At 47.1% G+C, this 14,124-nt stretch overlaps 1 protein-coding gene across 1 annotated transcript in view; it reads left to right on the top strand.

The window, feature by feature from the left end:
• Positions 1-351: 351 nt before the first annotated feature.
• TOP2B (DNA topoisomerase II beta) overlaps positions 352-14,124 on the top strand; it is a 97,396-nt gene continuing 83,623 nt past the window's right edge. Inside the window, exons 1-6 of the mRNA XM_040243019.1 lie at positions 352-374; positions 1,050-1,190; positions 3,068-3,386; positions 4,454-4,786; positions 5,178-5,684; positions 8,730-8,861. Of these exons, the coding sequence (XP_040098953.1) occupies positions 352-374; positions 1,050-1,190; positions 3,068-3,386; positions 4,454-4,786; positions 5,178-5,684; positions 8,730-8,861 (1,455 nt within the window). The remainder of the gene's footprint in view (positions 375-1,049; positions 1,191-3,067; positions 3,387-4,453; positions 4,787-5,177; positions 5,685-8,729; positions 8,862-14,124) is intronic.

Consider the following 14,124-nt stretch of genomic DNA (forward strand, 5'->3'; position numbering starts at 1 on the left):
AGCAGAGAGGTGCTGGGAATTCCAGAGAGTCAGCATCACGCAGATCTGAATATTTGTGTTGTTGACTGCATACTAGTTGACGACTAACGAACTGTCTGTTGGGTACCTCTTGAAGCACCAGAAGTTAAAGAGTCTGATTTTCTACAATTCAGTAACATTCTATTGTTCTCTTTAAAAAGGCTTTTTAACTGTTTGTTTGGTTTTGTGGGGGGTTTTTTAGTGTCTTTTTAAATTGAAGTTTAGTTGATTTACAAGTGTTTCAAACTTACACACACACAAGAAAAACTCTCATCCCAGTTTTGGAGAGCTGTAGGGCAAGGCCTAAACAGACACAGACATATATCCGAACGGATGTTCAGGTTTCAAGAGCAGACGTACGGCTTCACTTTTTTTCTCCCTCCTGCAGTGTTCACAATATTTTAAGAAGAGAATCTCTGATGAAATAAATTGAGGTATTGAGGTTTTCAAGATTCAGATCATGAGTGGGTTTTATTACTTTCCTCCAAAGCGTAATATATTGCTGGGTTTCTCTTCCAATATCTAAACAGCTATTAGCTTTGTGGAACTGTGTTCTCTTGCCCAAAGAGGAAATTTTAATTAACTCAAAGCACTTTGATTCAACCTCTAAGCCATTTACAGACTGGGGGTTGTGCTACAGTTAGTTTTTTTTTTTTTTTTCGCTCAAGTCCTTTGTTAGCTTCATAAGACTTCTATGGATATGAATCTTAATAGATTTCAGTCTTGTTCTATTTTCACATTCCTGCTTGTCCTAGGGGAGTAGTATAGTGTGCTTAGTGTTGGTCTGGCATGCAGCTGGAAAAAGAATGTCAAGTTTATGGGAGAGGGGGGTGGGGTCCCTGCTTGTTTCTGCTGCCAGAAATGTGTGTCTTGCAACTCCTAGCATTTGTGCAAGACATGATATGAAAGGAAATGAAACAGCAGAGGCTAGAGCCTTGGCACACAAAATGGGCAAGTTTGGGGAAGGATGTTAGGGGACAGGATTGAGGCTCCACAACTGGTAAGCCCTTTGACGTCTTCCTCTTGTCCAGGCCCCTCAGCCTGCTCCAGGCATTGCTTCCCTTCCCACCCGACCGAGCCTCTGGGCCGCGGCATTTCGGCTCCTGCCTCACTCACTCTACCACCCTCATCCGTCGCTCAGTGGTCCAGTGCCCCCTGCACCCCTGCGAGTGGTGAGTCAGGCTGGTGGCCTGCTCTGCAGCCTTGTCCTGCCTGGCATGCTATGCCTGGGCCCCTGCTTCGAGGCTGCACCCAAGCGAGCCTGTGCTGGCGTGCTGCAGAGCTGGGCCTGTGGACCTGACTTCCAGCCCCATCTCCTCCCATTTAGTGCAAATACTCAGATGTCCCAGGTGGAGTTCACCTATGTCTCTCTTAAATCTCCAGCTCTTTTGATGACTGCCAAGACCCTAAGGTCCTTGAGCGGGGGCGGGGGAGCAGGGGAAGTGAAGAAATCAAAAGCCAAGAACCTGGAGTCTTTCGCCTCCCCTTCTCATCCAAAGCTAATCAGAGCTAGTGCATCAGAAGGCTGGCACTGTCTGCTTTGCTCTTCAGTAACCTGGTGATCTCAGTCACTCTGTGCAGAAGGTCAAGGCTTCAGGATGGGACATGTTCATTTGTTCATGGTGTCAGCAATGATGCCAGATATGGGCCTGGAATATGAAGATCTCCTTAGATAAATAAAGATAGGTTGTGCTATTGTCTTTACATGCACTGGACGATTGTAAACCTTTCTTGAATAACCAGTTTCCCTGGGGAATCCGCCTTCCCTCTGAAAGTCTGTGCACTGCCCACCCCTCCTTCCGTGGGAGGAGTTCGCATTTAGAGCATTATCTCAATGTATAACTTTTTAAAGGGGCTATAAAGAAGGCCGTAGGTTTCCTTTGGGATCGATATAAAGCCAATGTCACATTGCATAGGAAAATATCCTATGCCTCAGCTTCCCTGGTGGCTTTCCCATGGTAAAGAATCTGCGTGCAATGCAAATGTGGGTTGGATCCCTGGGTTGGGAAGATCCCCTGGAGGAGGAAATGGCAAACCACTCCAATATTCTTACCTGGAGAATTCCATGGACACAGGACTCTGGTGGGCTACAGTCCATGGCGTCGCAAAGAGTCGGATACGACTGAGCGACTAACATTTTCAACACTTTTTGGCCAGGAGAGAACTATGGGATTAGGAGTGATTAAATGTTACCCACAGGGTTGAGTGTTGGGAAGGACTGAGTTGTGGAGCAGGTTCCAGGGACCGTTGATGGCCTGGCCCTCGGCTCTCTCAAAAAGGACATGATTTGGGTTTTACTTCTTCAACCAACAAAAATGGTCAAAAAATTAAGGTGTCCATGTTGAGGTTTGGCTTCTCTGCAGGGGTTTGTTCAAGTAGAAAGAGCAAGGAGCCAGGAGAGAGCTTGAGTTCCTCTGAGTCGTGTGATCTGAACCAGGTGACTCTGTTTTCCCGGCTTCAGTTTCCTCTGCTGTTAAATAATGATTCCTGTATTCCATGTGAAATCATCTTGGATCTCTAGTGAAACACTCAGGAAAGTCATGTTTGGGATAAATATGTTTCTATAGCACAGACAGACCATATCTTTAAGACTTTGTGATTCTGATTCTAAGAATTCCTGTATTGGTTATTTTTTTAATTTATTTTTTAATTGAAGGATAATTGTTTACAGAATTTTGTTGTTTTATGTCAGAGGGGGTATATGCACACCTATGGCTGATTCATGCTGTATTTTTGTTTTTAAGAGCGATGCTTGGATTTGAAGTACTTTTATTGTTGGATGTAAAAAATTAATTTTAAATTAATAACTTCAGGATTTTTGGCTGCGAGCTGCTAGTCGCCAAGCCCCCTTACACAGAATAATGCTATACGTGAAACTGGAGTGTTGTATCCTGGGGGCCTACGAACCCTAAGGAGAGGAGGGGTGTGTCAGAGTCAGGACGAGGGAAGGGCCTTCCCCGGAGACGGAACGGGCGGCGGGGCAGGTGGGCAGGGTGGCCGGGCTGGAGGCCCGTCAAGTCAGAGCAAGCCTCTGGCGCTCGAGACTCAGGCGGCTCCACGGCCCGGGGCGGACCTGCGGCGCCCCCCGCATCGTGCAGCACCCGCGCGCCGGCCGCGTCGCTCCTCCAGACCCGCCGCCGCCCTCCCGCCGCCGCCCCGGCCTGCTTCTGGGCCGGGAACCTCCGCCTCCCCGCAGTCTGCAGCTGTCCTCCCAGCGCTCACGGCCTCGCTTTCTTCAGGCTTCTACTCAAATGCCGGCTTATGGGGGGACCTTTCCTAACCACCGCAGCGTCAAGAGCACCCCTGCTCCCACTTCCTTCGCTCCTGGTCCCTTCCTTTCCCTTACCAGTTTTGGAGAGCTCCAAAGCGTAATATATTGCTGGGTTTCAAGCCCCTGCACGTATGCGAGCGAAGTCGCTTCAGTCGCGTCCAACTCTGTGAGACCCCATGGACTCAGGCTCCTCTCTCCATGGGATTCTCCAGGCAAGAAGACTGCAGCGGGTTGCCCTGCTCTCCTCCAGATCTTCCTGGCCCAGGGATCGAACCTGCGTCTCTTACGTCTTCTGCTTTGGCAGGCAGGGTCTTTACCACTAGCACCTCCTGGGAAGCCCTCTCATGCCCCTGCCACCAACCTAAGGTCTGACTGGTTATCAATCTGTCTGTCCTCCTCAGGTGAACATCAGACGCAGGGGAGAGGGGATACCTATTATGGTATCATCAGCACCTAGAATTGGCCCATGGCAGATGCTCAATAAACCATTTTTCCTTTTATTTCATTTCTTAATTTTTAATGGAGTATAGTTGATTTATAACGTTATGTTGGTTTCAGGTGTATAGAAAAGTGAATCAGTTATACATACACATACCTGCTCTTTTCTAGATTCTTTTTCCATACAGGTCAGTACTGTGTAGGCTCCCCTGGCGGCTCGTCGTAAGAATCCACCTGACATTGCCGGAGACGCAGGTTCGATCCCCGGGTCGGGAAGCTCCCCTGGAGAAGGACATGTCAGCCCACTCCAGTACTCTTGCCTGGGGAATCCCATGGACGGAGGAGCCTGGCGGGCGACAGTCCTCGGGGTCGCAGAGAGTCAGACCCGACTGAGTGACTAAGCAACAGCATTGCAGAGCACTGAGAAGGGCTCCCTGTGCTGTGCAGTGAGTCCTCGTCAGTTCTCTCTTTTATACTCGGTAGTGTGTGTGCGTCAGCCCCAACCCCACAATTCCCCCCACCCCCCCGGCCCCTGGCCCAATCAGCCATTATTGAACGAAGAAAAGCAATGCGTCTGAGACTTGCAGAAACAGAGGTGTCTCGGTTCCATCGAAGAGGGGCCACACAGAAGGAGCTGAAGGCCGCAGGTCCCACGGGGAGGCCTGGGGGGCAGACGGGGTCTTTGGCATCTGGGGGGAGCGGGTGAGGGGGTTGGGGCGCCGCCAGGGAGGGAGGAGTGAGAGGAGGCAGAGCCAGGCCTGCGTCCGGGGACACCGGCCCTGCGGCGCGGGTGACGCGGGCAGACCCGTGAAGGGGACTGAGGAGGGCCAGGGACCCGGCTGGGCGAGGGGAGCCCGGCGGCAGGACAGGCCGCGGCGCCGGGGGCGGCGGCTGGGTCCTCGGCGGGCCCCCTCGTGCCCCGAAGGGAGAAGCCGGCGGCGGTGGGCCGAGGCGAGCCCGAGACGAGAGAAGCAGCCGGTGGAGGAGGACTGCGCGGAGGAGGAGACAGCGGCCTTCTTCAGCGAGCGGGGAGATGAAAGGATGGAGCGAGAGCCGCAGGCGGGTGCAGACCCGGGGGCCCCGCCCGCGTGGGCAAGCCGCGCCGCCTGAGGTGGGCACAGGGGGCGGGCAGGGGCAGAGGTGAGCCGGGCCCGACGGGACCTAGGCCGGGGCGGCGGCGGAGGACCGGCGCCTTCGGTCCCCCCACCCGGCATCACCAGCAAACCAAGGCAGAAGGGGTGCTCTCGGGCTGGCGAAAGGCGAGAAGCCAGGGAGGGACTTCCAAACAGGTCAGCTTCGGGGAAGGGGATGGCATGGGTGCCCAGCGGTGGCCAAGACGACCTGGGGCTGAGACCACGTTTCTTCCTTTCTTTTTTAAACTTACTTATTTTATACAGAACGCTTCAGCAATCTCTGTGTCATCCTTGCCGGGCGGCGGGGGACCGGCTAGTCTTCTCTGGATCGGCCCACGGTGAGTGCGTTCGCGGCGGCCGAAGCGAGCCGAGACCGCGAGTCCCGAGCGGCCCCGGTGTTTCGTGTGTGGCCGGCCAATTTTCCGGGGCAGGGGGATCACCTGGGGATCTTGGTAAAAACTGGGAATGCGGACTCTGCGGGCCCGGGAGCTCGGCGGGAGGCCGAGGCGGCGGGCTTCCCGTGGAAGGCGCTGGGGATGTTCTTCGCCCGCATCCAGCGGCCCGTCCTGCGTCAGAGCGCGGGGCGCGGGGGTCTGGGGGTCGCCAGGCGGGCTCCGACAGAACGGAGGGGCAGGGAGGCTGAGGCGGCTGCAAGGCCAGGCCGAGCTGGAGACGCTGGAGATGGACGCGAGCACCACGGAAGCAGGCGCCTGAAGGGTGAGCGCGGCGGACCCAGAATCGGAGGTGAGTGCGCACCGGGCCTGCGCTCGCTGGACCGGACCGGGTCCTGGGCGCCGGGGTGTAAGTGCATCCCCCCGGGGCCGGTACACGCGAAACGGGGAAGGAAAAATGCCAGCAGTTTACAGTGCCTTCTAAGCACACACGAGTTAAGCCAAGGGCGTTAAAGTTCTTATCCTCTTTCTTCGTAATTAAACGTCTCTTCTTTTTCCTGTTGTTCTTGTTCCGGATTTTAAATGTCGACGGGGCCAAGATTTTCCTTTCAGGTTAATACGTATACCCTGATGCTGGGAAAGATTGAGGGCAGGAGAAGGGGATGACAGAGGATGAGATAGTTGGATGGCATCACCGACTCAATGGACATGGGTTTGGGTGGACTCCGGCAGTTGGTGATGGACAGGGAGGCCTGGCGTGCTACGGTCCATGGGGTCACAGAGTCGGACATGACTGAGCGACTGAACTGAACTAACAGGTGTACAGCCCTACATGGCACAGGGAGCTGGCTGGTCAACATGCTGAGGGAATTCCCTGGCCGTCCAGTGGATGGGACTCGGGGCTATCTCTGCGGTGGCTGATTTCAATCTCTGGTTTGGGAGCTAAGATGCCGCAAGCCCTGGGGAGGCCAACAATAAAAACGAACCAAAAGTGCTGAAATACTTTTCTCCTGGGCAAGCACATGGACTCAAGTGATCCATGACTGTGATCACTCTTTATCAGGAAAATCTGTTACCATCATCTTCACATTAGTTCAGTTATTTCTCTTTGGAATAGGGCATCCCTCACATGCCTAGAAACACAACTCTGGTAAAACACTGAAATATGTGGCAAGCCCTTAAGTCTTAAGAATTACATTGTCCAATTATACTGTGTTTTAAATTACTTTTTGTTGGCATATAGTTGATTTACAATGTGTTAAATTTCTGCTGTACAGCAAAGTGACTTAGTTATACACACGTACGTTCTTTTCTATATTTTCCGTTATGATTTATCCCAGGAGATTGAACATGGTTCCCAGTGTTACACAATAGGACCTTGCTGTTGATCCATCCTCTACAGTAGTTTGCATCTGCTTCCCTGGTGGCTCAGAGGTTAAAGCGTCTGCCTGCAATGCGGGAGACCTGGGTTCGATCCCTGGGTCGGGAAGTTCCCCTGGAGAAGGAAATGGCGACCCACTCCAGTATTCTTGCCTGGAGAATCCCAAGGACGGAGGAGTCTGGTGGGCTTCAGTTCACAGGGTCCAAAACAGTTGGACACGACTGCGCGACTTCACTTTAATCCTAACCTCCTAGCCCTCCCTCTCCCCTCCCCTTCCCCTCCTACAGTCCCGAGTCTGTGATAGGTTTGTTCGTGTCATATTGTAGGTTCCATGTAAAAGTGACATCATGTGGTGTCTGTCTTTCTCTGGCTGACTTCCCTTAGTATGATCATCTCCGGTCCATCCATGCTGCTGCGCGTGGCCTTATTTTGTTCTCTTCTGTGGCTGAGTAGTATTTCATTACGTACACATGCACATGTCTTTATGCATCCCTCTGGCCATGGACACTCAGGCTGGCTCCATGTCTTGACTGCTGTGACTAGTGCTGCTGTGAATATAGGGGTGCGTGTCTTTTCTAACGATACTTTTTTTTTCTCCAGTTATATGCCCACAAGTGGGACTGCTGGAACATAGGGCAACTCTGCTTTCAGTTAGTTTTCTGAGGGACCTCCATACTGCTTTCCATAGTGGCTGTGCAGATTTACATTCCCAGTTATACTGTTTTATACCAAGATCTCTTATATTTGAAGGATTCATTATTAACAACCTTTAGGACATGGTAGTGCATGATGGGAATACAGAGGCCTAAAGTAGGGCCCCTCCCCTCAGCTCTAATCAGAGACTAAGATACACATGTGTGTGTGGGTGTCTTGCAAGCAACATCAGGCAGTATGGTTAATTAAGTACCAGGATGAAAAAACTTAAGAACTTGTACTAAAGGCACCTTGCAAGGAAAGGTGCTTGCTTAGCTGCTCAGTCATGTCCAACTCTTTGGGACCCCATGGACTGCAGCCCACCAGGTTCCTCTGTCCATGGGGATTCTCCAGACAGAATACTGGAGTGGGTTACCATGCCCTCCTCCAGGGGATCTTCCCAGCTCGGGGATTGAGCCCAGGTCTCCCACATTGCAGGCATATTCTTTACCTTTTGAGTCAAGTCCAAGTAATTCAAAACAAAAAGCAGTTACCAGATTTTTCTGCTTTCGGATCAATTTGAAGGTATGATTTCCAATTTGCATTAATCCTAACTCCGCCTTGACTGCTAGGTATTTTTCAAAAGCTGAAACCAATATTAGCAGTTGTTACCAACCAAACTAAAACTGAACGATTTTAATTATACTCCTTTAAAAGCGTAAACTGTTTCAAGCATACACAAAAGCATAAAGAACAATATACAAAATAATTATTCTCTCATACTCACCAATCATTATCCTGATAGGTACTCAGTAAATGTTTGTTGAATGAATAAAGGATTCTCATTTATTATTAAATACCTTGTCTCCATATTTATTGCATCCTTGGAACCAAGGACGATGCTTTACATTTGTTTTCTTTTCCATAGTGCCGTTCAATGATGCTTACGTGATTAGTGTTCAGTCAGTACTTGTAGACTGGCTGATTATTTAAGGTCTAGGCTCCCTATGTGTGTAACTGCTTTTACACTTGAGCCCTATAACTGGTAGCTTTTTTTTTTCACTCTAAGCCATTTTAACTTAATTGAAATGATTTTAATTGTAACACATTATTGATGAAGTACACCTCTAAAACTTGAAAGTGAGAGAACCTGAAAATCATTTAAGCTATAGCTTTTACTGAATTTTATTATAACATCCTAACATCTTTTATTGCTACCATCTATTTTTAATGTTTGAATTAGCAATTTGTTTAAAGCCCTGATTTTTAATTAGAGTAAGAATAACCCAAAAGCTGATATTGCAAAATGTTTAAACACAGGTTTCTCTTGTAAGGGGGAGAGGAAGACTTGGCTTTTTCAGGGTCCTCTTGTGACTACTGCAGATGCCACAAAACCCCAGAAATTATTCCTGCGCGGCCACACGCGTTTATTTTCGGCTTCTTTCTCTGGTTCACTGTTTCAGCGTGGCAGGAAATCTCTGGGGCCCTTGTGGTATAGGTCCCCGACTCTCACCTCGGTCGTCCTGTGTCCCAAGCAGGACGAGGGGGAGCAGGCTGGCGCCAGCATCTTTAAGAGCTCCCTGTGCTTCTTCAAGGTGCTAACCTTGGATGAAGCGTTAACTGCTGCTGTCTTAGCTCGGCTTTCTTGTTTGACTTTCCCTCTCACAGTAGCTCTCCGTTTCTGTTCCCATTTCCACCTTTCTGCTGATCCTTCCACACCCCATCCCTGCCCCCACTCCAGCCCCTCCCTCAAGGGTCTCTTCCCTCCTCCACAGCCCCCATGATCCACCCCCCAGTTCAGAAACTTTGTGGTAACCTGGCTCACAGAATCACTACCCCTCCTCACCTAAGTCTCAGGGGATGTAGTCACTAAAGACACTGGAAATCATTATTCTGTTTCAAGTGTGAGGGGCTGTAGATCAGAGCTATTCAAAGGAGCCTGTTCAGGAGATAGACTCAGGCTTGGATAATCAATGCACACTTTCCTTTTGAGGAAAGTCTTGCTACAATCTCAAATTTTGGTGCAAGCTCAACTCTTCATGGACTAACAAAAGACAGTTCATGGAAAGCACAGTTCCACTAACCACATCTTGAGTATTTTGGGGGGGAAAAGCTCTATTGAGATATAGTCATATACCATAGGATTTCCCTGGTGGCTCAGCCAGTAATGGATTCACCTGCAATGCGGGACACCTGGGCTCGATCCCTGGGTTAGGAAGATCCTCTGGAGGAGGGCAGGGCAACCCACTCCAGTATTCCGGCCTGGAGAATCTCACGAACAGGAGAGACTGGTAGGCTACAGCCCATGGGTTTGCAAAGCGTCAGGCGTGACTGAGCAACTAAGGACACAGAGAGTCATGTACCATGAAGCTCATTTCAGTACATAAAAAGTGACTCAGAGTTTGCAACTTTCACCACAATCAACTTTGGAACATTTTCATCTTCACTGGGAACTTCAGAAAGAAACGTGATGCTCCTTTAGCTGTCAACCACCTGCCCTTCCATCTCTTTCCCCAGCTAATCACTAATCAACTTTCTATCACGGTTTCCTTTTCTGGGTATTTCACTTAAAGGGAATCACAGAATATGTGAACTTCTGTGACTGGCTTCTTGCACTCGGCATAATATCTTAAAAGTTTCTCCGTGTTGCAGCTTGCATTCGTAGTTCATTCCTTTCACGGTCAAATTCCAATGTCTAGATGTAATTTGATTATTGATTTATCAATTGATGGACATAGTTTCCACCTTTTGGGTATTATAAACAATGCCATTGCAAACATTCATATGCAAGCTTTTGTGTCGATGTACATTTTCAGTTCTCTTGGGTATATAATTAGGAGTGGAATTGCGAAGTCAAATGATAATTCTGTTTAAATATTGAGAAGCTGTCAGATGGTTTTCCAAAAAGTGATTGAACTACTTTATGTTCCTATAGCTGAGTATGAGGATTCTGATTTCTCAATATTCTGCCAGCACTTCTGTGACTTTTATGGTCATCTTCCTGGATGTGAAGTGGTACTGTGGTTTTGGTTTGTCTTTCCCTAATGACTGATAATGAGTATCTTTTCATGTACTTATTGGCCATGTGTCTATATTCTGCAGAAAAATGGTAATCCAGATTTTTTTTTTGCCCTCCTTAAAATTGGCTTATCCCTTTTATTGGAATTATAAAAGTTCTTTATTCTGGCAACAAGCCCCTTATTAGCTCTGATTCGCAATTTTTTCCCCTCTTCTGAGGCTTTTCTTTTCACTGTCTTGATAGTGTCTTGTTGCACAAGAGTTGTTAATTTTGAAGTCTGCTACTGCTGCTGCTGCTAAGTCACTTCAGTTGTGTCCGACTCTGTGCGACCCCATAGACAGCAGTCCATCAGGCTCCCCCGTCCCTGGGATTCTCCAGGCAAGAGTACTGGAGTGGGTTGCCATTGCCTTCTCCAACGCATGAAAGTGAAGTCACTCAGTCGTGTCCAACTCTTAGCGACCCCATGGACTGCAGCCTACCAGGCTCCTCCATCCATGGGATTTTCCAGGCAAGAGTACTGGAGTGGGGTGCCACTGCCTTCTCCATTGATGAAGTCTAATTTGTCTTTTTTTGTTAATGCTCAAGCTTTTGATGTTTCAGAATTCATTCCAAATTCAAGGCCATGAATATTTACCCTTATATTTTTCTCTAATAGTTTATAGTTTTGACTCTGCATGTAGCTCTTTGATCCACTATTTAATTTTTTACATGATGTAAAGTAAGTGTCCACCTCCAGTCTTTTGCATGTGGCTATCCAGTGTTCCAGCACCATTTGTTGACTAGGCCACTCTTTCCCTATTAAAGGATCTCGGTAACCTTGTTGAAAAATCTACTGACTATAGATACAGGATTTACTTCTGGATTTTCAAGAGTATTCCACTGACCAATATGTTTATCCTTATGCCAGTTCCACATTGTCTTGATGAGTGTTGCTTTTGTAATAAGTTTTGAAATTGGGAATTTGGGGGTCTTCCAACTTTGTTCTTCTATTTCAAGATCGTTTTAGCTGTTTTAAGTCCTTTGAGTTTCCTGTGAATTTTAGGATCAGCTTGTCAGTTTCTACAAAGAAGCCAGCTGGGATCCTGCTAAGGATTGAATTAAATCTGTAGATCAATTTGTGGATTCTTGTGATTTTAACCTATTGTTTTCTAATCCTTGAATATGAGATGACTTTCCATTTATTTAGATCTTATTTGATTTCTTTCAACAATGTCATAGTTTTCAGAGTATAGTTGGTACTTCTTTGGTTAAATTTATTCCAAAATATTTTATTTTTGATGCTATTGTACATGGAATTGTTAATTTCATTTTTGGATCATTCATTGTAGTTCTTACTCATTAGGGACACATAGAGGAAAAAATCAGCTATTACAGGGAAAACTTGGCTAGTCTTCTGTGAACTAGCATTTCCTAAAAGAAATTGTTTGAGATACCATGTAGAGAAAAAGTATTCCATGTCAAGTAGTCTTGGAAGATGTTTCCTGTCTGAAAGGTTCATGATCTCTGTGAACATACAGAATAATCTGAGAAATCAGGCAGAAGTTTTAAATCCTAAGAAAGCAAAGTCTTTTGTCTATTTTGAAGTACTTAATCCTGAATGATTTTCAGACCCTTCTTAGGATGTGATGAGATAAGAATTTATGTGGCCAGTGTCTTGAAAGACAAAGTTCAGTTCAGTCGCTCAGTCATGTCTGACTCTTTGCAACTCCATGAATTGCAGCATGCCAGGCCTCCCTGTCCATCACCAACTCCCAGAGTTAACTCAAACTCATGTCCATCGAGTCAGTGATGCCATCCAGCCATCTCATCCTCTGTCGTCCCCTTCTCCTCCTGCCCCCAATCCCTCCCAGCATCATACTCTTTTCCAATGAATCAACTCTTCACATGAGGTGGCCAAATTACTGGAGTTTCAGCTTTAGTATCATTCCCTCCAAAGAAATCCCAGGGCTGATCTCCTTGCAGTCCAAGGGACTCTCGAGTCTTCTCCAACACCACAGTTCAAAAACATCAATTCTTCAGCACTCAGCTTTCTTCCCAGTCCAACTCTCACATCCATACATGACAGCTGGAAAAACCATAGCCTTGACTAGACGGACCTTTGTTGGCAAAGTAATGTCTCTGCTTTTGAATATGCTATCTAGGTTGGTCATAGCTTTTCTTCCAAGGAGTAAGCGTCTTTTAATTTCATGGCTGCAGTCACCATCTGCAGTGATTTTGGAGCCCCCAAAAGTAAAGTCTGACACTGTTTCCACTGTGTCCCCATCTATTTCCCATGAATGGGACCAGATGCCATGATCTTCATTTTCTGAATGTTGTTATGCTATTTCATAATTTTACCTAGAGTAGACATTGTCATGGTTGGTCATAATATTCTAAAATGTACTGTTAATGCTAGTGAAAATAGTTCTTTTTGAAAGTGACATTTAAATTCACCCAGTAATATAATGTCTTTTGTTGAATTGTTTCCCCCTTGGATTAAGTATCATAAATGTTCATAATCAATACTGTATAATGATAAGGATAGAGTATTCAAGACTGAAGAAAGGGGCCTTGGAACTATTAGTGAGTAAGCTTTGGAGAGCTATTAGATGATTAAGCATACACAGTTTGGAGTTTAGGAAGGTAAGGAGTAAAGACAACGTGGCCTGGGAGTTGGACATGCTCGTATTAGACTCTCAACTCTGTGTGTGTGACCTGAGTGATAGTGAACATGTGTAAAACTGAATCTCAGTTTTATCACTTAAAAAAATGGCCTTAAGAGCTGTATCACTTTATAAAATGTATAGTACGGTACATACATAACTCAAACATAAAATGGCTTTGTTCTCTAAAGTGGAGCTATAAACATTTATATTCCATTTTGCATATGCTTTACCTATAACCTTCAGATTTGTGTCTGATTTGAAAGAATGCTGGGGACTGAATTCCTGGAACAAGTTTAGGGCCTTGCTTCAAGACAGTGGACCCAAGACTCTATTGACCTGAACTACACTCCAAGCTGGCTGCAGGCCAGCTTTGTTACTACTGTTGCTTTAAAATTGTCTTTCTTTATTTTGGTTGTGCTGGGCCTTTGTTGGTGCGCAGGCTTCTCGATGCAGTGGCCTCTCTTCTTGTGGAGCACAGGCTCTGAGCCCATGGACTCCAGAGTTGTGGCTCACGGGCTCCAGAGCACAGGCTCAGCAGTTGTGATGCCCACACAGGCTTAGTTGCTCTGCAGCATGTGGGATCTTCCTGGATCAGGGATTGAACCCGTGTCTCCTGCATTGACAGGCAGATTCTCTACCACTTAGCCCCCAGGAAAGCCCTGCAGGCCAGCTTTGAATCAGGCGACTTACCTGGAGTGTTCCACCAACAGTTTTTTCCATCTTCTTTCACTCCCATTCATTCCCTCCTCTGTGAAATATGTCTGTCCTGACAAAACCAACTTTCTGGAAAAGTAATGTCTTAGTCTGTCTGAGCTGCTGTAACAAAATGCTAGACTTACAAACAAACAAACATCAGTCTCTTAATTCTGTAAGCTGGTAAGTCCAGTATGATGGGACTGCCAGACTTAGCGTCTAGCTAACCCTCTTCTGGGTTCCTGTGCCTTCATGTGGTCTAAAGGGCCAGGGAAACCTCTGTGTCAGGCCTCCCATTGCCCGCCCCCTCCCTGATGCCTTCATCTCCCTTAGCATCTAGCTTATTTCTGAGCAGCATCAAGTCACCTTGGAAATAACTGCTCAGTCTCATTTTCCTTGTACTTACTGTTTTCTTCCATAATTTCAAATGCCTAATATACTGCACCAATGGATGATAAAGAAAACTTGTATATTTTCTTTTATTAATAAACATATAATTTT

The sequence above is a fragment of the Oryx dammah genome, unplaced genomic scaffold, assembly GCF_014754425.2.
Source record: "Oryx dammah isolate SB20612 unplaced genomic scaffold, SCBI_Odam_1.1 HiC_scaffold_7, whole genome shotgun sequence".
Lineage (NCBI taxonomy): Eukaryota > Metazoa > Chordata > Mammalia > Artiodactyla > Bovidae > Oryx > Oryx dammah.